Source organism: Hippopotamus amphibius, chromosome 2 (assembly GCF_030028045.1).
Source record: "Hippopotamus amphibius kiboko isolate mHipAmp2 chromosome 2, mHipAmp2.hap2, whole genome shotgun sequence".
Classification (NCBI taxonomy): Eukaryota; Metazoa; Chordata; class Mammalia; order Artiodactyla; family Hippopotamidae; genus Hippopotamus; species Hippopotamus amphibius.
The window spans coordinates 50,478,391-50,505,701 of record NC_080187.1 but is presented as its reverse complement, the minus strand read 5'-3'; the positions used below and the strand labels follow the sequence as shown (position 1 = coordinate 50,505,701).

Below are 27,311 nucleotides of genomic sequence, written 5' to 3'. Positions count from 1 at the left end.
ACCACCACAGTAATGGCCCGGAATTTAGACCCATGACACCATGGCTTGGCTAATAGAAGTCATTAATACATTGAGCTCGAGCTGTGCAGATATGTCTAGCATTTGAGCATGACCTCAAAAGTCAGTTTTTATGCCTGCCTTTGCTGAAACAGAAAAGCCTCTTCTGTTGTTTTCTGATGCCTGCATGTGACTAGAAGACACATTCAGACCCTGAGGCATGTGGAGCCTGACTATTTTGGCAGGATGGTTTAATTATTGGTTTTGATTTCTGACTTACTTTAAAAAAAAAAAATCTATTTGGAAGTTTATGGCCCTTTTCTGACCCCTATTAAAAATTTTATCATTTCCAATAACTGTCTCATCAATTTGTTCAAATTACCTAAGAAGCAGTGTTTGAAAAGGATCCTTCCCTCCCCTCCTGTCATCATGTTTTCAACACTGTGGATAGTAAATCTCCCCAGACCCTTGGCTCCATGCATCACAGTTAACAACCCAGTCCATGTGTGATTTCTGCTATTCTTTGCTTTTTTCTTATTCATGTTTAACATCTCGGAAGCATTGTTTTCTATTCTTACTGATTTAAAAAGTTGGGAAAGGGAGTGATGTCTGCAGGAATGGTGGAGCAAGGACTTCAGAAAATCCTCCCCCATAAAAGCAATGAAAACACTGACAACAGTTATCAAAATCAGCTGTTAAGAACTTGAAATTAGCCAAAGACTTGCAACATTCGGCAACATTTAGTCAAGGAAAATGACTGAATATTGGTAAGAACAGTGAACTTTGTGGTGTTTTAACCTATCCTATTCCTATTCTGATCTTTAGGTGCATATGGAAATGCAAGGGACCCAGAGCAGTCAAAACAGTCTTGAAAAAGAAGGATGAAGTCAGAAGGTTCATACTTCTCAATTTCAAAACTACTACAAAGCTATAGTAAGCAAGACTGTGTGATAGTGGCATAAGAATAGACATAGATCAATGGACTAGAATTGAGAGTTCAGAAATAAACCTTTATATCTAGGCTCAATTGATCCTCAACAGAAATGTCAAGACAATTTAATGGGCAGAAATTAACTCAAAATATATCAAAGACCTAAATTTAAGAGCTGAAACTATAAAACTCTTAGGAGAAAACATAGGTGTAAACCTGCACGATCTTAAATTAATCCCTAGTTATGACACCAAAAGCACACACAACCAAAGAAAAAATAGAAAATTGGACTTCATCAAAATGAAAAACTTCTGTACTTCAAAGAATACCATTAAGAAAGCAAAAAACCTACAGAATGGGAAAAAATACTTGCAAATCACATATCTGACAAAATCCAGTATCTAGATTGTGTAGAATCTCTTATAACTTAAAAATAAAAAGCTAAATAACCCAATTTTTTTAATGGGCAAAGGACTTAAATAGACATTTCTCCAAAGAAGACGTATGTGTCCGATAAGCACATGAAAACAATGCTGTATATCATTAGTCATTAGAAAAACGCAAATCAAAAGCACTGTTAGATACCACTGCACATCTACTAGGATGGCTATAATAATTTTTAAAAAAAGATGGACAATAAGAAGTGTTGGTGAACGTGTAAAGAAATTGAACTCTCATATGTTGTTAGTGGACATGTAAATGGTGTTTCTACTTTAGAAAACAGCTTGGGAGCTCTTCAAAAGGTTAAAAATAGAGTTACCATATGACCTAATAATTTCACTCCTAAGCATATGCCTAAGGGAATTGAAACTTATGTCCACATAAAAAGTTGTACAAAAATATTCGTATTAGCGTTATTAATATTAGCCAAAAGTAGAAATACCCCAAATGTCCAACAACTGATGAATGGGTAAATAATAGTGGTATATCCATAAAGTAGAATATTATTAACTTCAAAAAATGATGAAATTTTGATATATGCTACATGATAAACCTCGAAAACATTGTGCTAAGTAGAAGAAGTCAGTCACAAAAGATGACACATTATATAATTCCATCCATATGTAATTTCCAGAAGAGGTAAATCCATATAGACAGAAAGTAGATTTGTGGTTTCCAGAGGCTAGGGAGAGAGAAAAATGAGGAATGACTATTAATGGTTATGGAATTTCCTTTTGAGGTGATAAAAAGATTCTGTAAATATATAGTGGTAATGGTTGCACAACTTTGTGAGTATACCAAAAAACACTGAATTGCATTAAAAGGGTGAATTTTATTGTATGTAAATTATGTCCAAAATTAAATTCCAGATGTCACTCTCATTAGGATGGAATAAATAAAATATTTCATACACAGAGGAAACTCCATTAACTCACTAAGTGGTAAAATGATTTTTTTCTTCCTTTTTTTTTTAAATTGAAGTATAGTTGATTTACAATGTTGTGTTAATTTCTTCTGTACAGCAAAATGATTCAGTTACATATATACATACATTTTTAATATTCTTTTCCATTATGATTTATCTCAGGATATTGAACATAGTTTCCTGTGCTATACAGTAGGACCTTGTTGTTTATCCATTCTATATGTAATAGTTTGCATCTGCTAATCCCAAACTCCCAGTCCATTCCTCCCTTACCATCCCCCTGGCAACCACAAGTCTGTTCTCTATGTCCGTGAGTCTGTTTCTGTTTTGTAGATAGGTTCATTTGTATAATATTTTGGATTCTGCATATAAGTGATATCATGTGGTACTTGTCTTTCTCTTTCTGACTTACTTCACTTAGTATGATAATCTCTAGTTGCATTCATGTTGCTGCAAATGGCATTATTTCATTCTTTTCATGGCTGAGTAGTATTCCATTGTGTATGTGTACCACACCTTCTTTATCCACTCATCTATTGATGGACGTTTTGGTTGATTCCATGTCTTGGCTGTTGTGAATAGTGCTGCTATGATATATCTTTTTGAATTATAGTTTTATCTATATATATATACCCAGGAGTGGGATTCCTGTATCATATTGTAATTCTATTTTTCATTTTTTGAGGACCCTTCATACTGTTTTACATAGTGGCTGCACCAACTTACATCCCCATCAACAGTGTAGGAGGGTTCCCTTTTTTTCCAACCTCTCCAGCATTAGTTATTTATAGATTTTTTAATGATGGCCATTCTGATCGGTGTGAGGTGGTACCTCATTGTAGGTCTGATTTGCATTTCTCTAATAATTTGTGATGTTGAGCATCTTTTCATGTGCCTGTTGGCCATCTGTATGTGTTCTTTGGAGAAACATCTTAGGTCTTCTGCCCATTTTTAGATTGCGTTGTTTGGGGGTTTTTTTGTCGTTGTTGAGTTGTATGAGTTTTTTGTATATTTTGGAAATTAAGCCTTTGTTGTTCACATTGTTTGCAAATATTTTCTCCCATTCTGTAGGTTGTCTTTTCATCGTGTTTATGGTTTCCTTTGCTGTGCGAAAGCTTGTAAGTTTGATTAGGTCTCATTTGTTTATTGAAATGATTATTTTTAATAAAGTAAGAAAAAAAATTCACCAGAAACATTATCAATTTGTTCTAGAATAGCAATTTTACTAGTGGCAGTCCAGGGAAAGTCACCATCCCTGGTATCAGTATCTTCCTCACTCTTTCTTAATTTTCTAAAACTTCTTCAAAATGTGGCATATTCCTTCTTGTTCAATTTGCCTCTAATATGACCACAAGATATAATCTGACCACAAGCAAGGATAACGAGTAGTTCCAGTTTAGGTGCCAATTCAGATTGATAGGGAGTGGTTACATGGAATACTATATTTAGAAGGATTCTGAGGCTATATCCAGGCTGAGCAGAAAAAAAATGTAGTGATTAATAAAGAAAATCTGTCTTGAGATTGGCAGTGTTAGTGGAAGTGGGTAGCACTGGGGCTAGTTCTTTGATCTAGGAAAATGTATTATTCTGTTGAGTAGATGCAAAATCACTTGGATGGATAAATCTTTGGGTGGATTGTAATGCACCTCATAAGTATATCCACACAGCATGACCTAAGAGTGATTTTGAGGTCTGTAATGTACATGCAAAATCTCAATAATTTGACACAGCCAATGTTTATGGCCGAGACGTCAAAATCACACAATAAACAGTATTAATTTTCATACTGTATGTTATAAAGGTATTTAAAATAATACATTTTATATATTATGTGCTTTCAAAGGTTTTTTAACATGGGCATTAGCATATGCTTATAATAAAAGATTATGTCAAGAAAGATTTTTTATGGCACTCACTGAAAAAAATTAAGATAATCACCAGTGGATGTACTCATTGAGCCTACTATACCACACGTTTACTTAAGTTTGAGTTTTACCTCCAAGTAAAACTCTTTCCTCCCTCCTCTGCATGCTATCAATACTTATGTGCCTGCCCTTTCTTTGGTCCTGAGAATGAGTCCTGTTTCTCTATCAGATATGTAAATCAGTGGTTCTCACAGTGTGATCCCCAGACCAGCAGCAGCAGCAGCATTACCTGGAACTTTTCAGAAATGCAGTCTGTTAGAAGTGCAGCATCCCCCCAGACCTACTGGATCGGAAATTCTAGGAGTGGGCCTAGCAATCTGGGTTTGAACAAGCCCTCCAGGTGACTCTGGGCTCAAGTTTGAGAGCCCCTGCTGTGAGTTGTTCCCTTCTAAAATGGAGAAAGGAAGGAGGGAGAGAAGTTGGGCAAGTGTCCCAGGGAGAAGCGGGCCTCATATGGCAGCCAAGTTGGCATGTGATGTAAACATTCATGGGACACAGCAGAGACTTTGTTTCTTTCCTCTTTTATAGCCCATGTACCAACACTCTACTTCCTCAGAAAATGCTTGAAGTGCTCTCAGGATCTCCCTCAATTCCCACCCCCACCCCACGCCATTACCAGTCTACTTAGAGTCCCTTCTTTCGGGGCAGTAGCAGAGTGGGATGAGGAGGATGGTGCTTATACATTCCCTCATGTCACAGTGAAGCAATGCTATGTTTCAAAATAGGGTTGGCATCAAGAACCCCAGCTTAGTTAGTGCTTCAAAACCCAACAGGCCCCACAGCTAGTAAGTATATGTGAAGCACTTAGAGCAGTACCTGGTTCATAATGAGTGTTTGCTGTATGTAGGAGGTTATGGTGTTGCTGGTAATAACTGCAAGGGCCAGATTTATCCACAGAGGATACCTTGGTTGGCGTCTAGAAGCAGTTGCTATTTGCACCCAGTAGGTGGTTGCTATGTGGAGAAGACTGCCAGCTGGAGATAGAGCTTGGCCTTGAAATCTTTCATAGGCAATTGAGGCTTCTTAAAGACAATGCCCTAACTATGAGGATGGCCATCAGCTGCACTGCTGTTGGCTCCTCTGCACTCACCACAGGATTCAGTCTGGGACCAGCATTTGGGGCAACAAATGTGGGAAGAGGGACTGAAGAACATCAAGCAAAGCAAAGATGCCTTTTAGAGCCTTTCCAGTAAGAATTTAGTGTTGGGGAGCCCCAAATACAAGGGGTGGGGTGGGTGGTCACATGATGGAAGACTGCATGTTAGATGCTGGCCATGAATATGGGAACCTCTGAGCAAGCATGAGGGTGCAGGTCAGAAAGGCAGAAGGTCCCCAAGACCCACACCCAGATCAGATCCTTGGCTAGAGGAAGCCAATGATCAGAGTTAGATTTGGAAGCCTCGAATGAGAGTTCTTGGTTCTAACGCCCCTTTCTGGTCATAGAAATGCTATTTTACATCCTGGTGTAGCCAGCAGAGGACCCCTTGCCAATATTAGGGGGATGAGCGGCAAGGGGGCAGGAGGAGGAAGGAGGAGTGAAGAGAGGGAAAGGAAAGGAAGATGGGGTGGGGGGGGATAGGAGAAAGGGGAAGGAGAAGACGGAGGGAAGGGGAGGAAGGAGGGAGTGAGGAAGGGAATGAGGGGATGGAGGGGAAGAAAAATAATGATTGCTGGCCCCGGTGTGTCTACTGATTTCCAAGCCCTGTCCTACATGTTTTGCATGTACTTTCTCATTTAGTTATCAAAACTATGAGATTTGGTCATGGAAGAGTCTAGAAGAGGAGAGTCTTATGCCTAATGAAAAATAAGCTTAAAATGAACTTTTTCTGCCTAGGCCCCAAGATCTGAAGTAACCAAATCAATTTAATCTACTATAATGATGCAAGTTAAATGCATATTGAGTCATTAGGTATGAGGGGAGCTATGGAAAGGGAAGGAATCCACTAAGGTGTTTTGCCTCCAGCAGAGGAATGCTGCTCTTCTGGATTCTGAAGCCCCTTAGCCTGGGTTCTCAAACTCATGTGCCTATGGGCACCAGGAAGATGAATGCAATGTGCTAAATGGGCCTGTTATAAGGTGGTAATAGGCAACAGATGCTTGGCTTCCATGTCAGAAGTAGTGGGGAAGTAGTGGGGATTATGGCAAGATGAAGCCCACATGCCACTCTGAAGAGGCAGCCCTACTTAACTCTGGACTGTTGTCGTATGTCATGTGAAAGTAGCCTCAGTGTTACTGGACCTTCTCATTTTTCATCAGAAGCAGAGATCCTGTGTTCAGGAAGCATACAGCGGGTCCACAAAATGCATCTGCAGGCTGTATCTGCCCTTGGATTTACTGGACCACAGTTGTGTATTTTCCTGAGTTGTGAAAGGGGATTGATCTCTTCCCTGTGTCCCTGTCTCTTTCCAGGCCATTACATTTATGTGGACAACTCCTTTGCTAAGCTGGGGGAGAAAGCCATGCTGCTGAGTTCTGATCTACAGGCTGAGGAATGGAGCTGCCTCCGATTGGTCTACCAGATAACCACGTCCTCAGGGTCTCCATCAGATCCCAGCCGGCTGAACCTCTATGTGAGATTTGAAGATGAAAGCTTTGATCGCTTGCTTTGGTCAGCTAAGGAACCTTCAGACAGCTGGCTCATAGCCAGCTTGGATTTGCAGAACAGTTCCAAGAAATTCAAGGTAGGTAGAATTTAGGTGCAGGGCTTATTATTTGGTATTATGCTATTCTGAGATCTTATGAAAACTTCTGCCATTGAAGCTGGTTATCTCCTGTGTTAGGATGTGACATTTTTGGGAGCTGCATCATAGAAAAATATTAGTGGTGTAAATTAATATTTTGTTTATTCCTTAAAAGAGCTTCTTCCCAGATTTGTTTTCTGTCTATTTGCGTGGGATTTCTGTAAGACTCTAAATGGGGCTCAAACCAACTTCTTCAGTGAGAATTTATTTTCCAATGAGCTTTAGGGAACATTCTCATTTCTTATAATTTTGTTTCATCCTCCTAAGCTATATGTGGTATGTGTTTGTGTTGTCTTCCTAATGGTTTGTTTGTTACAAATTTTGAACAAAATGTTAACTATAATAAAAAAACGAAAATACACTGAAAGAGGAAAGATACTTAAAAGACATGTTCTGATTTATTTTCAGAGATGGAAGTTGTTCCATCAGAAGTATTGGGAAAGCAAGGTAGAGAATGTAAGATAAAGTTGGATGTAGATTGGAGTAGGGAAAGAGAATGGAATCTAGACTAAATTGGCCATGAAATGTGATACTGTTTAGTGAGAACATGGCATGGGGGACAAATCAGAGGCTTCAAGAAAACTTTCTCCATTCCTAAGCCCCTTTTCAGTTCCCTATCCCATATCTCTTCTTCCTCAACAAGCTTTGAAGTACGGTATTCTCCTACATTCCCCATCAGGCAGCAGGGTGGATTGAGGGAAGGAGCATTGAAGGTCCGAGTTGCCTATTTCACAGCATCCTCCTGACAGCATATCACACCCTCAATCTACCAGCATAGCTGCAAAATATTGCACTAAAATCACATAAGGAAAAGCAAATATTTTCAGAAGCAAGAACTACTGTGAACAATGCTTGAAATCAGCCACATAACATGTTCTGTTTCTCTCTGTTCTTTATGTAAATTTTTCAAATTTTCAGCAATATAGAAACTACAAGTTGAGCCTCTTCCACCTCACGCAGAGATTCCCCCCGCCACTAGTCCAACTGCACTTCCTACCTCCTGCTCCAAGGGATTATTTTCCCCTCTGAGGCCTCTGCCTTCAGTTCCTGACTGTTCTCAGAATGAATTTCCCCAGGGACACAAGCTCTCCTCTCCATATGCAGCCAACTGGTGCCTACACAAGCACCGGCAAAGGTGGTAGCTGGGGTTGCAATGGAAGACAGCTGACTCAGAGCTCTTATTAGTCACCTTCAGGTTCTGAGAATATGTGTATAAGCTTGTGTACACACATGCATGTGTGCACACACACACACACCCCTTCTTTCAGTAAAGTCCATTGTGAGATTGGTATCCAATAGCAATGAGCTGAGACAGTCTCATTTTGCTTTGAATCACTGAACAGCTCCTGACTAGTAGCTGAAATACTGAGAAAGGACATGTGGTGTTTTGAAGTCTAACTCCCTTCTCCCCCATGTGTTGTGCAGATTTTAATAGAAGGTGTGCTAGGACATGAAAATACAGCCAGCATCGCACTCTTTGAAATCAAGATGACAACTGGCTACTGTATTGGTAAGTGGGTTTCCTTTTCATTGCATCAGAGCACACATCTTTTTCTAAAATCTGTTGCCAGAGGGAATTGAATCAATCCTAAAGGCAGAGTATTTTATAGACTATGTAGTGCACTTTGAATTTTGCATCATTTGAATGTTGTATGATGTTTCTCTGTCTTTAGCAAAGGAAGTCTCATTAGAGTTTGCCTGGACTGAGTGGGTTGATGAAAGAAAAGTAGATGCAGTGCCTGTAACCTGAGTTGCTGCCTTAAGCTCAACATATTCTAATAAACATAATTTCTAGTTTGCTGCAAATTCGGCTTTTTGTAGAATTTGCCAGAAAAGCAGGCATCCTATTACCTCTGTATTATCCCCTTTCCTCAGTTTCCTCTATTTCTGTCTTACACACCATTGCTCCATCTTTATAATCACAGCTGTCACTTAGATTCCACTTGAGCAGGGTTGTTAGGTGCCTCTTCTGTGCCAGCTTCTGAGAGGGCATCAAGAGCAGACATACTCTATGTCCTGAGGTCGCTCACCTTCCATTTGTCTCCTACTGAAGCTGTTTCTGTATATGATCAGTTCTGCTGGAGAAGGACAGGCTGTGCTGTGGAGGTACAGGGAGGAAGGGAGGAAATCACACAGGACTGAATCCAGGAGATGCATTTGAGCTGTAGTTTCAAGAAGGAGTAGAATTTAGTTAGGTGGAGGGACAGGGTAGGAAGGAAAGTGCTCTTTCTGGGCAAACCCCAGTGGGAGGACAGCACAGAGTGTGTCCAGGCAAAGGCGAGAGGCTGGGTAGTGTTTGAAGTGAGAATAAGGACTGTTAAGGGAGTCTGTTAAGGAAGAGTCTGGATCCCAGCTGTGGAGCTCGGGTTCGTGGATTATGTGGTTGGGAGGCGCTAAAAGTCAGTCAGGAGGGGAGTGGCCTGCAGCTGCATTTTCAGATGATGACTGGCTGCCACATGGAAAATGAGTTGGAAACAAGGAAAATAGGTAAGAGACAGGAAAACCCTGAGGAAGTGATTGTGACTTACAGAGGGGACATACCAGGGTTTAAAATTGGGGTCGGCCGTGGAATGGGATAAAGGTGGTAGATTTGAGAGATTTTTCAGCACAGACAGTACTTGGAGGCTGAATGGCTGGGGAAAGGAAGAGGCAAGAGAGTCAAGGGCAATTCTGAACAAAAACGCATCTCTGCTAATTCCCTGAGTCTTACGTCTGTGTTTTGACCTGCCAGTGATGATGCTGATGCAAGTGAAAGAAAACAGACCTGGATTGTGCCCATTTTCTGAAGATACAGTGAGTTTAGACTGTACCTTCCTTGGACCTCCCTGCAGCTCTATAGTGGCGGCTGCACGGGTCTGGAACACCCCCACAGACTTGTCAGACACACCTGGTGGAGCGCCACCTGCTGGCTCAGTCAATGCACTGTGCCCCTCAGCCTCTCATTACCTGCAAAATGGGGATAAAATATTTCCCTCATAGGATTGTTTTGGGGACGAATGAGATCATGGACATGAAGGTGATTGTCACAGTGCTTGGCACTCCAAAATGTTAATTTCCTTTCTTCAAATCACTTGATGGCTTCTGGTTTGTTTAAAACACAAGGAGTACAAGAGTATAAAGCAATTATATTCCAATAAAGAGCTTAAAACACACACACACACACACACAAAAGGAGTGCTGGTATTTTATCTTGTTGAACTGTATAATCATACTTGCACCTCATCTTTCTTTCTGTGCACTCTTTTTGCTTCTCTTGCTTCCTCATCTGTAAAGTGAGGTTAATAACAGTACATACCTTGTGGGGTTGTTTTGAGGATTAGATAATTTAACTTGTATAAAGTGCTCAGAATAGTGCCTGGCACACTGAGGAATATTTTGCTTTTTCTTTTACTCTGCAGGAGCCTTTGGCACTGACTGTTGGGCATGGGTTAGCAGATGGTATAGTGGAAAAATTGAAAATGAAAATCTTAAAAGTGTTCAATGCTTGCTAATGCGAAAGCACACAGATAACTATATCAGTCAGGACCCTGGCAGGAAAGTGGAAACAGAGTACATTCAACCTGAGTCATTTGAGGAAGACTCACTAAAGGGACTACAAAGGTGTAGGTGGTGAAGGAAATCAGACAAAGATAGTGCAGTAATCCAGGACTAGTCTCATGACCCATCAACATCTTTAGGTCTGAAGGGGCAAGGGAGGAGGGGTTACCAGAACCTGGAGACAGTAGCCATATGGTCCCTCAGTAGAGGGACACAGCCAACCCATGGCAACTTGGCAGAGAGGGAGTGGGAGGAATAAACACCCCCAACCTGTTCTCCTCCTATCTTCCATTGGTTGAATCCAATGAGAAGCCAGAAGGCAGGGAAGCCCATACAAGTCCATACAGGTCAACCTCTGGAGGAGGGAGCAGGGTGGAAGAAAGGCGGGTGGGTCTGGAGGAGCCAATAGGAGATGACCAGCACAATCATACTTCATGTTTTTAATTGATCATTATGGGGGCCAGCGGAGGAACTGGCTTGTGAGTTTCTTGTTCCCCCTAAAGGAGTCTATCGACTGGGAACAATTTATCTGTGCAAATGTGTCAGTGCTACTAAAAAAGGAAGAGACTCTTTGTCTTCTCTTTTTTTCCACTCAGTAGCTGCAGAAGGACCCAGTGCCTAAGATATTCCTGTCCCAACTATTCTGACCAGGTTCTTATTTATAAGAAAAGTAGAGGACTTTAGCATCTAGAAAACATGTCCCTTAGCCCTTAGCTTAGTAACTTGTCTGCCATCAAGAGAGAAGGGGATGGGGGATTGGGCTGCCAGAAAGTTGGTGGATAAAATTTCTGGAGATAAGAGCATATCTCTAAACAGTGCTTTTAAACAGAGTTGGCCCATCTACCAAGCCCTAGCCACGTGCCTGGCACTGTGCGGGCAGCTGTCCACCCTACCACAGCCCTGAGCAGGAGGAGTGTCCCTCCATCTCACATATGAAGAAATGGAAGCTAGGAGAGGTCACACCACAAGCCACATTGCTAGTAAGCGGAAGGGCCACAATCCAAAGAGGCGATGGTGAGTTATAATCTCTATTCATTACAGGATCTCCCTTCTTGACAAACATTGTCCAGGTGTCTTGGTACAAAGGTCTCAGTGGTCAAAGGGAGTGAGAAACATAGCTGAGTGTCTAAAAGCAAACTGCACTGAGCCTGGATGTACCCAGGCATAACTACACCTCCATGAAGTCTGTTTTTATTTGTCTTCTGCCAGAATGTGACTTTGAAGAAAATCATCTCTGTGGCTTTGTGAACCGCTGGAACCCCAACGTGAACTGGTTTGTTGGAGGAGGAAGTATTCGGAACTCCCACTCCATTCTCCCACAGGATCACACTTTCAAGAGTGAACTGGGTGAGCTGGGAACAAATGGAGTCCCTTTTCCAGGATAACTGTTTCTGCCATCTCCCCTTCCATTGACCTGACTGTGGCTCTGTCAACAGAGAGAGGGGGGTGAGTAGGGACGGAGAGACCTTGTGGAAGAGTAGAGAAGAGCAAGGCATGAGATAGAAACAAACTGCAGACATGAGCCTTAATCAAGAAGAAGACCACCCAGTTAAAGGCTTTTCTTCCCTTGTGACCCGGTCTTGCTATTTTCACATTTCTATATTATGCTTTACTTTCTTCTCTGTTTGTCGTCCAATATGTCTTATTTCTAAAGACAAGGCTAGAATACCTCTAGGTTACTTTTCACTAAAAATAGATGGAAAGATGGGAACAAGCCCTTAAGAACTTCCCCTGTGGCAGGGAGGTGAGCCAATACTGATGTCAGTCGTGAATGTGGTGAGCAACCGGGCCCCCTAGTGACCACGTGGGCTGGTTCTCTGCAGGGCAAATGGAGAGGAGAGGTTATCAGTGGGCAGTGGGCTTGGAGGTGAAAGCCTCCACAGAGGGAGACAGGGCAAGGGCTTGCTTCCTTGTGGGTTATGGCACCTCTCACCTGGACCTAGGTAGGCTTCGTAAAAGCCTAGGTCTCCCCAAGGTTGCAAGACATTCCAGTCATCAACTCCAAGTTCTTGCTGACCAGTGAGAAGAATCTGGTGACTGGCTTTCCATCAAGGACAGAATAGAAATGTTGGTTCTGCTGCAAACAGTGACGTTTCCCCTTTCCATCCTTTGCCATGTGGATGTTGAGGTGATCTACTCAGTCACAATGACAGTGTGTCCCCTTCAATTGGCTGAAGAAATGGCAACTTTTTATGGTTCTTCATTCCTCATTCACTGTAGTTTCTCTTCATGTGGATATTTTTAACCTCGTCTCCAACCTTTTTTTATGGGTCCATCCTGCAACTTATCCTAGCTCTGGACAGTCTTCATCCTTATTGTATTGTCCTTACAGTTCTCTTTGCTCCTGTTCTGTCTGCTTTATATCCAGAGTCTCAGATTCAGTTTCCCAAAGGGGCCGAGCAGACAGTGTAAAGAGAGTGACGTGGGCTGGGGGAAGACTGTGGCAAACTAGAGAGCAAAAACGGTGTACAAAGAGTACTTGGCTTTCATTAATTGCTGCTGTGTGAGAAGGTAAGTCCAGAGAACCCATCTTTCAATTTTACAAGATAATCAGGAAGGGGGGAGGGGTTTATGTGAAATTTTCGCAATTTTTAAGTTGGTGAGTATTCTCTTAAAAAAAACACCATAAGGCTAACAAAACACATCTTCAGGTCAGACCCAGTTAGCCAGCTTCTACTTTGCAACCTTTATTTTGTATATTCCTTTATCTTTTTTTAACATGCTCAGGCTTCTTACATCAAAATGTTTATAAGTTCCATATGTATGAGTTAGCATACGGTATTTGTTTTTCTCTTTCTGACTTACTTCACTCTGTATGACAGTCTCTAGGTCTATCCACCTCATTACATATAGTTCAATTTCATTCCTTTTTATGGCTGAGTAATATTCCATTGTATATATGTGCCACATCTTCTTTATCCATTCATCTGTTGGTGGGCATTTAGGTTGCTTCCATGTCCTGGCTATTGTAAATGGTGCTGCAGTGAACATTATGGTTTAACAAAAGGAGATTAACTTGATGAAGGGTGATGCATTAGAGGGCCAGGACAGGGAGGGGGGGAGGGAGTTGCGGGAGGGAGGGGATATGGGGATATATGTATAAATACAGCTGATTCACTTTGGTGTAAGTCAAAAGCTGGGACAAGAGTGTAAAGCCAATATATTCCAATAAAGTGCTTAAAAAATGTTTATAAGTAACCACATATAAGAAAGGTTGGAATCTCCTGTGGCTTACCTATTTAAGACAAAGCCAACTTTGGACCTAGCATTTTCACTCATTCGACCCTGTATTAGGTATGCTTGGAAAAATTACAATTAAAATGACAAGTCCTCTAGGGCCCCTGCCCAGTTTCAAGAAACACATTTGAGAAAGAGAAAAAGATTTCTGCCACACATGGATTTAAGACAAAGTAGTATGTGTCAAGTGCTTCCAGAGTGCCCCCTCCCCCCCTCCCCCTGCCAAAAAAAAGTGCTAGGCATTCAGAGACAAGAGAGGTCACTTACTGCTTGAATGTCCTAGAAGACATGATGAGAGAAGTCAAGTGTATTTGAAGGATGGGCATAATTTTGACAGACAGAGACAAGAAAGGCAGGAGCCATGATACATGGTGCCAATTGCAAGGGGTAGCAGCTGAGGGAGAGAGATGAGTGAGAAAACAGCATGGGGGCAAATTCTAAAAGGCCTTGAATGCCAGGAAAGAGATTTTAACTTTATTCCATTGATGATAGGAGGCCATTGGAGGTCTTTGAGAAGAGAGGGATGAAATCATAGCAATGTGTTACTTTGATTAACCAGATGGTAATTATCTTAGTAGACAGAGGACTGAAAGGTCGAATAAGAGAACGAAAAATGCCCTAGAAACCATTTCTTTAGATACATCTATGGTCACTTACATAAAGAACTGAGATTAGAAAAAAGACCAAAACTTTTTTTCACTTTCTTCTTTTAAAAATGAGGTTTTGCACTTTTGGAAATGACAATAGATTCAGGTTTCCAAATGTATATCCATATTTTGTTCCTAAAGACACACAGCCCAACTCCACTGTGGCCATTGTAAGAACTACAGTGCTAATGAGTGTTATGTGTAGAGTGAATGATAAGCTATTATGACAGATTAATCCATGAATCTGCCTGAGTATTTTAAATGACAATTGGGTTAACTCAAAACAATAAAATGTTACTACCTCTTGAAAACTTTGTTTAAATGAATAAAACAATGTCTTGAGGTTACAAAAAGACATGCTAGATGACATTTTCTTAGTTTATGGAAGTAGGCTGATTTTGGGATTGTTTTTCTGCCATATTTTAAAATTCTAATACAAAGAGTAGAGAAAATCTTAAAAGACTAATGCATTAAAATTGTAATAATCTGCATTTCTCTAATAATTAGTGATGTTGAGCATCTTTTCATGTACCTCTTGGACATCTGTATGTCTTCTTTGGAGAAATATCTATTTAGGTCTTCAGCCCATTTTTTGGTTGGGTTGTTTGTTTTTTTAATATTGAGCTACATGAGCTCTTTGTTTATTTTGGAGATTAATCCCTTGTCAGTTGCTTCATTTGTAAATATTTTCTCTCATTCTGAGGGTTGTCTTTTCATCTCATTTACGGTTTTCTTTCATTTCATTGTACAGCAGAAACTAAGACAACATTGTAAGACAATACCCCAATTTAAAAAATTGCAATAATCTTTGGTGTCATTATCACAGAGATACAAATGTCAATGTTAGAGAACTTTTCCCAAATCACTTAAAAATTAGTTCCAAAGTCAGATCCTGGGTAACAAATGTCATGATCTAATGATTATTTGTTCAGTGCATCATTCTTCATTCTCAGTGATGGCAAGGACCAGCTGGCTGGGAGAGCTTGTATTTCTTGGGAGAGACAGCAAGTCTGTGGACTAGTGTCTGACTATGTTACCTGAGAGTAATCCATCCTTTGAAGAATGCATCACCCCTAGTTCTTCCTCACTCTCACTTGTGACCACAGAACATTCTGACCATATTTGCATCAAAAAGGGATAGAGAAGAAGGACCAGGATGGGAGTCAAAAAGCTTGTGCTCCAGACCCAGTTATCAGAGTACTGTATTACTTTGGGCTATTAGCAGACATTTGGTCCTATCTAGAACATCCATAAGACATTTGTTTCATACCATAACGTCCTTGAAATTTGGTCCTCTACAAAACATCTGTAAGCATATTTGATCCATGCCAAATGGCTTTAGACTAGACTCAACATCAAGGACATTTGCCATCAACCAAATGTCTTATGGACCAAATATCTTATGGATGTTTTGAATAGGACCAAATATCAAGGATCTTTTGGCATGGACTAAATGTCTTGTGGACATTTTGGACAGGACCAAATGTCCTGCAAGGCTTTGGGCAACCCCTTAACTTCTCAGGGTCTCCTTGGCCTGTTTGCAAATGAGGAATTTGAATTCCATGATCCCTAAGATGTCTTTGAGTTCTAATATTTTACTCTTCTCTCTTTACCTAATACTATACACCAAAATCTCCAAATTCACCACCCTTTGAGATCTATTTCAAAAGTGCTTGGTGTCCCTCCTGAGTACATTATAAATACATTACATTTGGCATTGGAAAAAAGGAAAAGGAGGACTAAAGGGACTCAGGAATGGGAAAAAGAGGACATGGCCTTTCTAATATCTTGACCAGGAGATTTTCTAATGTCTATATCAAGGCATGATGATGTGGTCATCCCTGAAGGGTACAAAGTCTTGGTGGTAAGGTGTGTCACCCCTGCTATAGGCACTCACCTCTCTCCTCTCCTCTCCCTCTCTCCATCCTATCTTTCCTCTTCTTCCTTGGCTATTGTAAAACACCTCCCAAAGGTAGGCAGCTTTGCCCACTTTGCTTAGTTCCCTGTCATCAATACCAAGGCCTAAAGAAGTAGTTGACCTCGGGCCTGAAGGGAAGGTATCTAGGAAGACTTTTACTTCCCTTCCAGCAACCCATCAGATTATAGTCAGCCTAGTCAGAGCCTGAACATCAAAATGAGGCTTCTTCACTGACCACTCATTCATTCATTGAACAAACACACAATAAGCACTCTTTACAGGTCAGGCATTCTTTCATATCCTGATGGTACAAAAACTGTCAATGACCTCAAAGAGATCACAGGAACCAATTCTTCCAAAGTGCTATTCCCTAGACTACCAGTACTTGAGTATAAAAATCATTATATGAGAGAAGGGATCAAATAAATATGTGATCAAATAAACTGTAGAAAGCCTGAGCTAAAGAAAGCTAAACAGATTTCTTTATTTCAGGACTTCTCAGTGCCTTTAATATAGTTCTATATTAATGTATATTATGACATTTCTCAAAATGTTCAAATACTGAAATGCTAGGTGGACATGCACAGTGACATATGATTAACAGAGGTATGCAATAAATGATACGGGATCATAGAAAAGTGAAAGACCACCTTGGTTTGGGGGTTCAGGGAAGGCTTTCTACAGGAAGTTGTATCAGAACTGGAATTTGGCCTGATGGATAAGGAGAAGATAAGTGTAGCATATGCAGACTTGTACAGGCATGAGAGTGGATGATTTTTTTGATGTTTGGAGAGTATTTGAAAATGCCGGCATGGAAGATGATGGCAGAGTAGGCCCTAGATCCCAGGTTATGTTTCTGCTTATGATCAGCAGGAAGCCTGAATACCTACCTTCCTCTCACTTCTTCCAACTCTTCTCTGCTAACTTCGACTTCTCTTCAACTTTTGGAGTGAGGTTTTGCCCAATTAATAGCCAAACAACCTTCTCATTCCCACCCAACACACACACACACACACACACACACACACACACTCATTCATACTCCTCACATGTTGACTTCTATGTAAGACATCCCCCCTGCATAGGATGGGGCTAAAAAAGATGAATTCTAAAAATTCTAAAATGTTTTATTTGAAAAGGTCTCTGCTCATATGACTCAAAGGTTTGACCAGGATCACTCTTAGGGAAAAAACCTCCAATGCTCTAAACAAGAGAGAGGTTGCCTTTCTTATTACATTTGCCTTCTACCAGGTATATTGATTTTCCCTGAGCTCCGTCAATTTGGGTGGCAAAGGAAAGATTAAATGGTTCAGATGTCTGCCTGCAGCAGCAGATTTGGCTCTATCTAAACTCATCTCCTGTTCATTTGTATCCTGCAAGCAGCTTATGTTTTTGCTTTCAGGTAAAAATTGGAGAAACAAACAGCAGGGGTGAGGGCAGCTGTGTGCCTGCTCGGAAACTTCAGTGCCGCAGAGCTGCTGAAGAAAGTCTTCCCCAGAGGGCTCTGGCCTATGTGTTATAGCAAAGGGAATGGTGAATGTAATATCTGAAAAGTATTGCATGGATATAAGTTTTCCTTCATTTGGCTGTGTGTTTTTAACAGCCCCAAACAGTGAGTCAGATTTTTCAAATGAGCACTATCTCTCCAAATTCTTGTCTTCTGGTGGAAATGACTAATGCAGTAAGATTGTGGTAGAACACTGGAAGGGATGGGATGTTATCTTGCTTTTTCTTACTCAGTTCAGATTCATCACATATGGATTTTTTTCCTTTGTTAATATTTTATGAAGTGAAACAAAATCCTTCAGGGGGGAACCTACTGGCAGCTCAGATCATTACTGTTTCCTACCTGCCTTAGCAAAAAGAAGATAATTGCTGGAAAGATAATGAGGGAAATCTGTTTCTTTGCTGAGATTTTAAAAATCAGGTCTGCATATGGTGCCACTGTAGAAGGAGCTGAATGAAGTTTCAAAATGTAAAATAAGGTCAGAATAGTTTTATTCCATCAAATACCATGAGATGGATGGATCGTCTTTCTATAACTCACGACATTCTTTTCTCATTTTGGTTCAGACTGAGTTCAAGCATCATCTTAACAGCACACCTATTCATCCTCTCTCTGCCTTGATCCATTTGGTTCATTGCATAAGCACTCACTAGGGAAGCAGTGAGTGCTTTATTAATTTCCTTACCATTGCCTTTGTGCAAGCGCTGCTGATCTTCTTTCTCTGTCCTTGGGTGACTTCACCATGGCTTTCCAGGCACTTTCAGATATTAACAGCCTCATTTTTAAGGATTAAGTTCAGTCAAGTCAGAACTCCAATTTCTCATCCAGTTCAAATCTTCCCCCAGACTGGAGCACAGAGTGGTGGCAGAGAAGGGATTGGGCTTTATTTCTTCATGCTTCTTCCCTTTGCTCTTTTCTTTATCTTCCCCCACCCACTATGCTGCTTCTGGCTTCTCCAGGGTTGGGGGAAGAAGGATGGGGAACAGACATGGAAGGGAAGGGGACAAAAGATTGCATGTGACCTGTGCTGTTTGATCTCGAGTCAGTGCCCTTCACACTGCAGGTGACCAGATGCTGGCCATTTCTCCCATGGCCCATGACAAAAATGATGCGCTCTCTGACTGGCCATCTATGCATCCCCCTTAGTGCCTGTCACTAGGTACACCCCACCAGCCCCTTTCTGTTGGGGTTACCACCCTGCATACCACCCTTTTGAGAAGAGTCCTTTAAGGCATTCTAGCCTGGCTACTTTCTGAGTTGCCCACTTAGGCTTAGGGAAAATTCAAATCTTTGCCCCATCAACCTCTGGAAGTACAGCTCACTGGCAACAAAAATCCTTTCTCTCCCTTCTACCCCACAGCCCCCTACAACCTCTAGGTGCATGCAGTCAAGAATCAGGCCCCAGCCTTTGTACCCCACAAACTCCAGTTACCTCATCAGGTTCTCCCAATAACTCTGCCACCCTCCTTTCAAGACCCAAGGCAATCGCAGAACCCAGGAACTTCTGCAAGTGTGGGTGGGGGTGAGATTAGATGGTCGTTTTCCTCCCCTCCCCTCCCTACAAGTGGTTTGCTAAAGCCCCCTCTCTTGAATCAAGGTAAGCAAGGGGAAGCAATCCCCCCCCCCCATTCTCCTCGGGTGTCAAAAAGCAGGTCAGCTCTGTGACAACTCTCTGCAAAGAAACTCTGTCTCCAGTTTCTCTGATCCCTCCTTGGCCTTCTCATATATACAAGCTTGCGGGGGTGGGGGGTGGGGAGGGGCAGGGGTGGTGGTGGTGAGATGGGCTAATCTGGTAGGACCGGCTTCGATTCCAGGTCTGCTACAGTGTAGCATATCCAACAGGGATGGTCTAGCACCACTCTGTAGAACATAGATGGACTTGTCCCCCATCATTCTTGGCACTGAGGTCTTAGCAGAAACTAGGAGAAGTCCCACTTCATATTCTGACTCCACTATGGAGTCAGAACTTACCCAGACCCTTAAAACTAAAGATTCAACAGGTAACTATCAGATCCGTAGACTAGAGAGCGGGCATGATAACTTACTGTCTTTGGGTGCTGTCTCCTCACAATGGCAGCAGACCAGCTGGCATACGTGTCTTCAGGTTTTCCCTCTTACCCGGGAGACAGCTTGTCCAGACAACCATGACACAGATGCAGACATCGCAACTGGAGCACAAATGTGGCCAATGGGATCAAATCACAGCTGAGTCAAAGGATGCTGTTGGCATCGCAGCCAAGCCAAAGGCAATCTCTGTGGAATGCTGGTTAGCCAGGCTGTTTGAAAATAAAAGTTCAGGAGCTGCCCTCAGAGTTCTTTTCCTAATTCAAGGGAAAATGGCTGACTACAAGTGGGCCACTGGTTCCACATGAAAAGTTGAGCTAAGACAGAGGGCTGCTGCAAGAAAGGAGGAAAGTCCTCTTCAGAAGCAAGTGTACATGTGCCGTCATCACAGGCACTATGCCAGAGGGGCCTGAGCTTTGGCTGGCATCACCAAGAGTTTTGATCTTGCAACGGATCTCCAATGATTTGGTTGATTATAGAATCCTTTCCATCTAAGATCTATCGATACTTAGTTTCGTCTACTCAAATTTAAAGTATGTGATAAAAAGTACTTCTTCTAGAGATTCTGGGGGCTCTAGAACCCTGGGCCAGATAGGAGGGTTGGCCTCATTGAGCTGGGCAGGAAAATTCTCACAAAATCAGACACTAGACCTAATTTCCCAAGGACTTCAGGCTCCCTTCCTCATTCCCCTTGGAAGGTACACAAAATGGTGCCTGCACCCGCCCCCCAGCTATTGGCTCCTCTTCCTCAGAGCAGATTGTACCTGATGACACACTCAGCCTGGGCTGGTGGTCATTCCTCCAGCCCAGCCTCCTGGGGCAGACACCTGGCGATTTCTGAATCATCCCCACCCCTTCAACTGAGATGGTAAACCTCTGATGGGCTACCTTTTGTTTCCCAGTGAGAAAGTCTTACTCAGATAATCAGTAAATAATACCCAACTTTGGCAACAAATAAATGCTGAGGAGGAAAGGGGAGGGCAACAGAATGTGGTGTGGTCTAGTGGTTCCGTGTGAGACTTAGTGTCAGCAGTCCTGGTCTGATTCCCAGCAGCCTCTCTGACTCACTTTGGGCAGGGCACGTTGTGTTTGCTGTTGTTTTGGATCAGAAACGGGGCTGTGGCTCACTGGCCTAGTGTCTTGTGCGTGGGTTGTTAACCAGCCACTTAACTGCAAATTCAGGGATTAAAATATTGTCCAACCAGAAGGTGAATAAGTAGCCTTTAAAGAGCACTGTCCGATATCTGTCAACTATGAGGAAGATACATTCATAATAGGATGGAGTGTGAGTGTGAGACATTGCTCCTAAACACAGTTAGTGTGCACTCTGGAAGCAGAATGAATAATTTCTAGTGGATTTGTGAGGTCTCCTAGATTTACTGAGTGTCTTGTGGAGTCCAACTTTATATGAATGCAGCTGTAAAATATAATTTTAATATATTTTGTGGAGAAAGGGGCCCAGAGCCGCAAAAATGCCTAGGTCCCCCACAAAAGTCCTAACGTGGCCGGGGTGGGAAGAGCCTTCAGCACAGGATGGAAGGCTGACACTTATGAAAGAGAGGAGCCAGGCCGATGGGCAGTTGCTGAAGACCCCCTGTCAGGCAGAATGGCCTTGCTCGGGTTCCCCTGCTCTGCTTGGTCATCAGCTGAACACAGCCCGGTGTGGCGTGCCTTTGGCACCCATTGCTGTTGTGGATGCAAAGGTGAAGCAGCTGGAGGCTGAGGTCAGCTCTGGTCCCTGCGACAAGTTCACTTGAAGGGGACGTCAGCACCAAAGTATTACAGTTCCTCTACCCTGTCTCCCTGGCTGGATATCTTGGAAAGAGATTCTATTTCATTGGTAAGACAAATTACAAAGGGCATAAAAACCTCCTCTCGGCCTTTGACACATGCATTCTCAGTGAGCAAAGGAGTATTACAGAGCTAGCTGGTTACATGCGTTCTGCATAAGTAAAGTGTTCTAGTCGGGGCTGTCTGGCCACCAGCAGTGCTTTAGGGGCCACCCGAGCTTAGGAGGGGGTACTCACGGCCTTGCTTCCTTATCAGAGGGTCTTGGATTCTGCTCAGTCAGGCAGTCTGATTCTTCCTTTAAAATCCCTCCCCAGAGGTGGCCCGTTGGGAGCCCATCCGCTGTCTTCAGTCTTGCAGGTATGTTTATTTGGGACACACAACGTTTAAAAAATTATGGTGGAAGGTGTTATGGGTTGAATTATATTTCCTCAAAATTCGTATGTTGAAGCCCTAACCCACAGAAATTCATAATGTGACCTATTTGGAAAGGGGGTCATTGCAGATGTAATTGGTTAAGATGAGGTCTCACTAAAGTAAGGTGGGCCCCAAGTCCAATATGACTGATGTCTTCATAAAAAAGGGGAAATTTGGACAGAGATGCATGCATAGAAAGGAGAATACTATGTGAACATGAAGGCAGAGATCAATCAGTCAATGTCAAAGAGTACCAATGCCAAAGAAGCTAGGAGAGAGAGGCATAGAACAGGGTCTCCCTCACAGCCGTCAGAGGGAACTAATTTTTCCCATACCTTGACCTCGGACTTCTAGCCTCCAGAACTGTGGAACAGTAAGTTTCTTTAACTTCAGTCGCCCAGCTTGTGTTACTCTGTTATGGTAACCCTAGCAAACTAACAGAGGTGGTATCATTTTTAAATGAATGGGCTTGCCAGAAAAGCCTGGATTTTGAGTTTCAGTGAGAAAAGCTTGCAGCACCTGGCTGGATGTCAGGGCATCGGCGGGAAGTAGAGGGATGGGCTCTCAGGGAAGCACACGGGTCCAGGCACGGGGCAGGTGCCCCTTAGCACCAGCTGGTTGTTGCGGCCTGAGAATATGGACCCAGCACTATCAGATTTTCTGATTTTTCAGAGAAGCTTAATATCTGCTTCTCGTTGCTGGTGAAATAGGATTTCCAGTGTTGGCAGCTAATCCATCACTCCCATTTTTTCTCCCTGACCCACTCCACTTCAATCATATACTTGATCTGGCTGGCTCCTCTGACCATCTGAGTTTGTGATTTCCGTTTATTCACAGTTGCTTGGCTTGGCAAGATGATTGAACAATTCTGTTTAAGCAAGGGGGATTTTTCAGAGGGGTTGAACAATTTGCCACCAAGAGAAAGTGAGCTTGAGTTTATCCACCTTTCCCCTCTGCCATATTGCAGTGAGGTTCTTTCTGAGACCATGTTTCTGCTTTGAATCACCATTTGTTGAAGGCCTACCACATACCAGGTAGTGTGCTAGATGCAAAGCCAGTGTCCAGTGTGTGAATGTATATATTCTTGCTGATATCCTTACTGCTATTTTGCTGAGGATAAAAAGAATGATTTTAAACCAGGCGCTATGTAATAAAAACAAAGACAATAAGCTGTAATTGTCCTAAGCCTGTAAATAGAAAGGCCGTTCTATCAAAGCTACATTACCTAACCCTCCTCTGTCATTGCAGCTTAAATAAATGTAGACAAAATTGCTGGTAATAATAGCACCATACTGGGGAAAGGATGGTACTAAAAATATTGATGGCCTTACTTTACTTGAGTATAATTATGTCAGGGAATTACAATGTGCCAGGCACATGCTAACCACTTCACACACATAATCTCCGTTAATACTCAGATCAACGGTGTGAGAGAAATATTTGATTCTTATTCTAGAGATCAGGAAGTTGAAGCCCAGAGATATTCAATAACTTACTCAAAGTCACAAGGATGGTAAGATATAGAGCAGGATTCAAAGCCAGTTCTTTTAATGTCCAATCCAAGCTGTCCCCATTCCACCACACAGTTTCTCTATTTCACCAACATGCCTCTAATGGAGTCAGCCTCTGGGTCTGGAGCCCACCAAGGCAGCATTTTGTGTATATGGGAAAGATGTACAGGAGGATCTCTGTGCGATTTTAAGAACAGATGGTATGCTTGGTATGCTCTTAGAAACCTTATAACTCAAAGAGGGCTTGTTGGACAAGGACTTCCTCAGTAATGTTCTTTTTTTTCACAGCTGTGTTCAGCTTGTAAAAACTCAAGCACTTTACAGTTGACACATCGACCTTTCGATATGTGTGTTTCAGTCAAAAGTAAGGGGAAGAAAAAGAACGGTGCTTATCTTGTTTTAAGCAGAACACAGTGAACTCCACTATTTATCTCGCAGCTGCAACATTCATGAACCCATGGCTGAACTTCTTTCATCTATAACTCATGTGCTCCCTCTCCTCCACTCCCACTGCACTATTTTGAAGTAATCCCAGATGGTGTAGTTGTATCTGAGAATCCGTCCGCCTGTCTTAGGCTGTTTCCTCTGTGTGATTTCAGGCCACTACATGTACGTGGACTCGGTTTACGTCAAGCACTTCCAGGAGGTGGCACAGCTCATCTCCCCGGTGACCACGGCCCCCATGTCTGGCTGCCTGTCGTTTTATTACCAGCTTCAGCAGGGGAATGACAACACCTTCTCCGTGTATACGCGGGACGCGACTGGGCTGTATGAGGAGATCTGGAAAGTGGGCAATCCAGGGAATGGCAACTGGAACCTCGCTGAGGTGGAGTTCAGCGCCCCGTACCCCATGGAGGTAGGTGTACCAGGCTTGCCCTGGCCTGGCCGCTCTCCAGGAATGCCACCCACACCCAGGTGCGGAATTCAGGAGATGCTACAGTCTCACACTCATTCTTTCTTTTCTGCTCTGTCTCAATCTTAATCTTCCTTTTTCCCTTCCTTGTCCTTCTCCACTTTTCTCCCTGCCTCTGTATTCCCTCTGCCTTCCTCCTTTATCACTTCATTTTCTAGAAAGAGGATTCTTTTTTAATAAGTACAAATAGGGAAAGCCAGTCAACCAACTAGATTTCTTGGGCACACTCTCCCTCTGAATCTTGCACTGTGGCCATGTGAGATCAGAAGAGATCAGTGAAACGCCTTCTATGTGAAACTCACTCTTGAATTTCCATTCCTGACAGCAGCTGTGAAGGTTTCCCTAACTTAAGGGGATACTCTTTCTAAATTAAAAAAAAAAAAAATTTTTTTTCTTTTCTCCTTTACAGTATAAATAATATCATAAAAGGCAGAAGTAAACTTATGATTGTGGCCTTAATTTGAAACAAGCCTTGGGGGGCCTATAAAGTTTTTTAACTTTTTATGGTTTAAAACTCTTTATAGTTACATGCATGGTAAATGTCCAGTGTAGAAGAATTAGAAAATTCAGAGAAGCAAAGCAAACTAAAACACCCTAGGCCAGTCCTGCAAAGATAAGAGCTACTAACATTTTGGTGTTTATCCTTGCAGATCTTTTTCCTAAGCATGTATATTAACACACATCTATGCGTGTATTCCAGTACTGATGACAATCCAACAAAGTAGACAAAATTATCCCCATATTACAGATGAAAGAGGAGGAAATGGAGAGTGCAAGAAGTTTGACATTTCGTTCTAGGTCACACTGCTGGTGAGTGCCAGGGCACTGAGAAAAGTTCCTGCACTGACTCTGACCTAAATTTGAAGGAAGAGGGCAGCTCTGTCCAGGGACCCCTAGGACCTCAAGAATCAATGGGTTCTGCATTGTGGTTGCAGCTCTGAAGCTCTAGGCAGAGCCTTAGGTCCCACAGGTTATTAACATCCCCTGCTTTCACTTTGCGCTTTTGCAATATCTTCCCTGGTTGCGTTTAGAGAAGCAGATCATCCTCTGGATGCTTTTCAGTGGTGCCATCTGCTCACCTGATGTGGAGCTTCCGTGAGTGTTGGGGTTGGGTCTTGGTTTCCGATGTGTTCTGTCCAGTGCCTACCACTTCCCTTCCCCCTTCCCATCCCCCTCCTCCCCCAAAAGAGCCCCAGAGAGGGGCCTTTTGCAGTATGTGTGCTATTTCCTATCCCAAAGCCTAATCAGGCCTTGATTTTCTCTTGCAGCCCAGTGGAAAATTTTCTGTGAGTTTGGGTTACAAGGAGGAAAAGAAATGCACAAACTACTTCAGAAAGTTTTCCTTCTATTAAAGTCAAATGAGTCACATGCACAGTGAAGGCGTTGTCTTTGCAAATTCCTTTCATCCAACCATAAAATCCTGGGGCAACATTTATACAAGGGAGACTTTGCTGAATTTTCTTTTTAATCAAAGTTACAATTTCTGTTTACTGCTTAAGTTTACTATTAAACTTCAATACATAGCCTTTTGAGTCACACATGCGTGATTTTTCCCTAGCGGTCGGGACTCATTATTCCAGGATTATTTGCTCTTGGTAATTGCCAGGAAAAGAAACTTATCCTGCGGAAATCAGCGAATTTAATGTCCCCATATTCTCACATGAATTTTAAAAACGAAAACAAACATTTGAGACCCTCTTTCTGAACAAGAGAGAACACAGTGGCATAGAGGCTGTGATTGGCAAGTTATGACCGGAAATATTCCTATTCCCCTTACTGCTCAGCAAGATTATGTCCTGTCATTGGCTTTATCAGCCGGCATCTTGAAAACGAAATGTCACGGATCTGTGCTGATTTTGTAAATTTAATCTGCCCCTCCTCGTTCGTCCATATCTGTTCCCTTGGTTCTCAGCCCTTCCTCCATTGCCAGAGACAAGCTTCCAGGGCCCCTCTTAGATTTTGCAGAGGCCAGGTATCTAAGGACCATTTTTATTAAGCTGAAAGGGACCATCTTGTCCAAACTCTTTTTTCAAAAATTAAGAAATTGAGACCTAGAGGGGAGAAGGGACAAGCCGGAGTTAATTAGTGGCTAACTAGGATCAAACATGAATGTGATTGGTGCGGGGCGGGGGTCACCATAGAGGAAAAGGCATGGATTTAGTTCAGAGCTTGTTATGCACCTGACTTCATGCTGAGATCTATATATACAGCATTTCATTTAATCACATCTACAGTCCTACAAGGTAGGTGTTATAATGCCTATTTTATAACTAAGAAAAGCAAGGGTTAGTTATGTACCCAAGGTTACCTAGTAAGTGACAGAAATGAGATTTGAACTCTGATCTGTCTGCCTCCAAGACACCATTCTCTTTAGAAGAGGTTGCAGACTAGAGGCCTACGGGTCAAATCTAGCCTACAATTATTTGTCTAGCTGCTGTAGTGGTATTTGTTTGTTTCTTGGTTTTTGTTTTACATGTTTTAGTTTTTTAATTAATTGCTAACACTGAAAAATCCAAAGATTTCAAATAAAAAGTCTAGAGATCCAGGTCCTCCTGACAATTTGGTAAATGTTAGGCCTAAACTGCCACACGTCAGCAACTGATGAAGCTGAGCAGCAGCTGCCCCTTTAGATGAGACTTGCTCCCCATTTCACACCCTTCCTGCTGCATCAGACCAAACACATGTCACACAGTTACCTTACCTGCCCAGCCCAGGCAGGCACTTGAGTCTCCACCCCTGCTCAACACTGTATCCTCTCATGTTATCAGTTCAGCAGAGTGGACTGCACACTTGGGTGGTTTTCCCAACACAG

The 27,311-nt window shown here is 42.3% G+C and overlaps 1 protein-coding gene across 4 annotated transcripts in view; it reads left to right on the top strand.

Moving 5' to 3' along the window:
* Positions 1–27,311, top strand: part of MAMDC2 (MAM domain containing 2) — a 151,641-nt gene that overhangs the window by 62,218 nt on the left and 62,112 nt on the right. For all 4 annotated transcript variants that reach the window (XR_009051645.1, XM_057725331.1, XM_057725328.1 and 1 more), the window contains exons 3-6: positions 6,629–6,900; positions 8,386–8,470; positions 11,707–11,844; positions 24,186–24,442. Coding sequence is in view for 3 of the 4 variants with exons in the window: in XM_057725331.1 (XP_057581314.1) it covers positions 6,629–6,900; positions 8,386–8,470; positions 11,707–11,844; positions 24,186–24,442 (752 nt within the window). In the remaining variant the exon portion in view is untranslated. The remainder of the gene's footprint in view (positions 1–6,628; positions 6,901–8,385; positions 8,471–11,706; positions 11,845–24,185; positions 24,443–27,311) is intronic.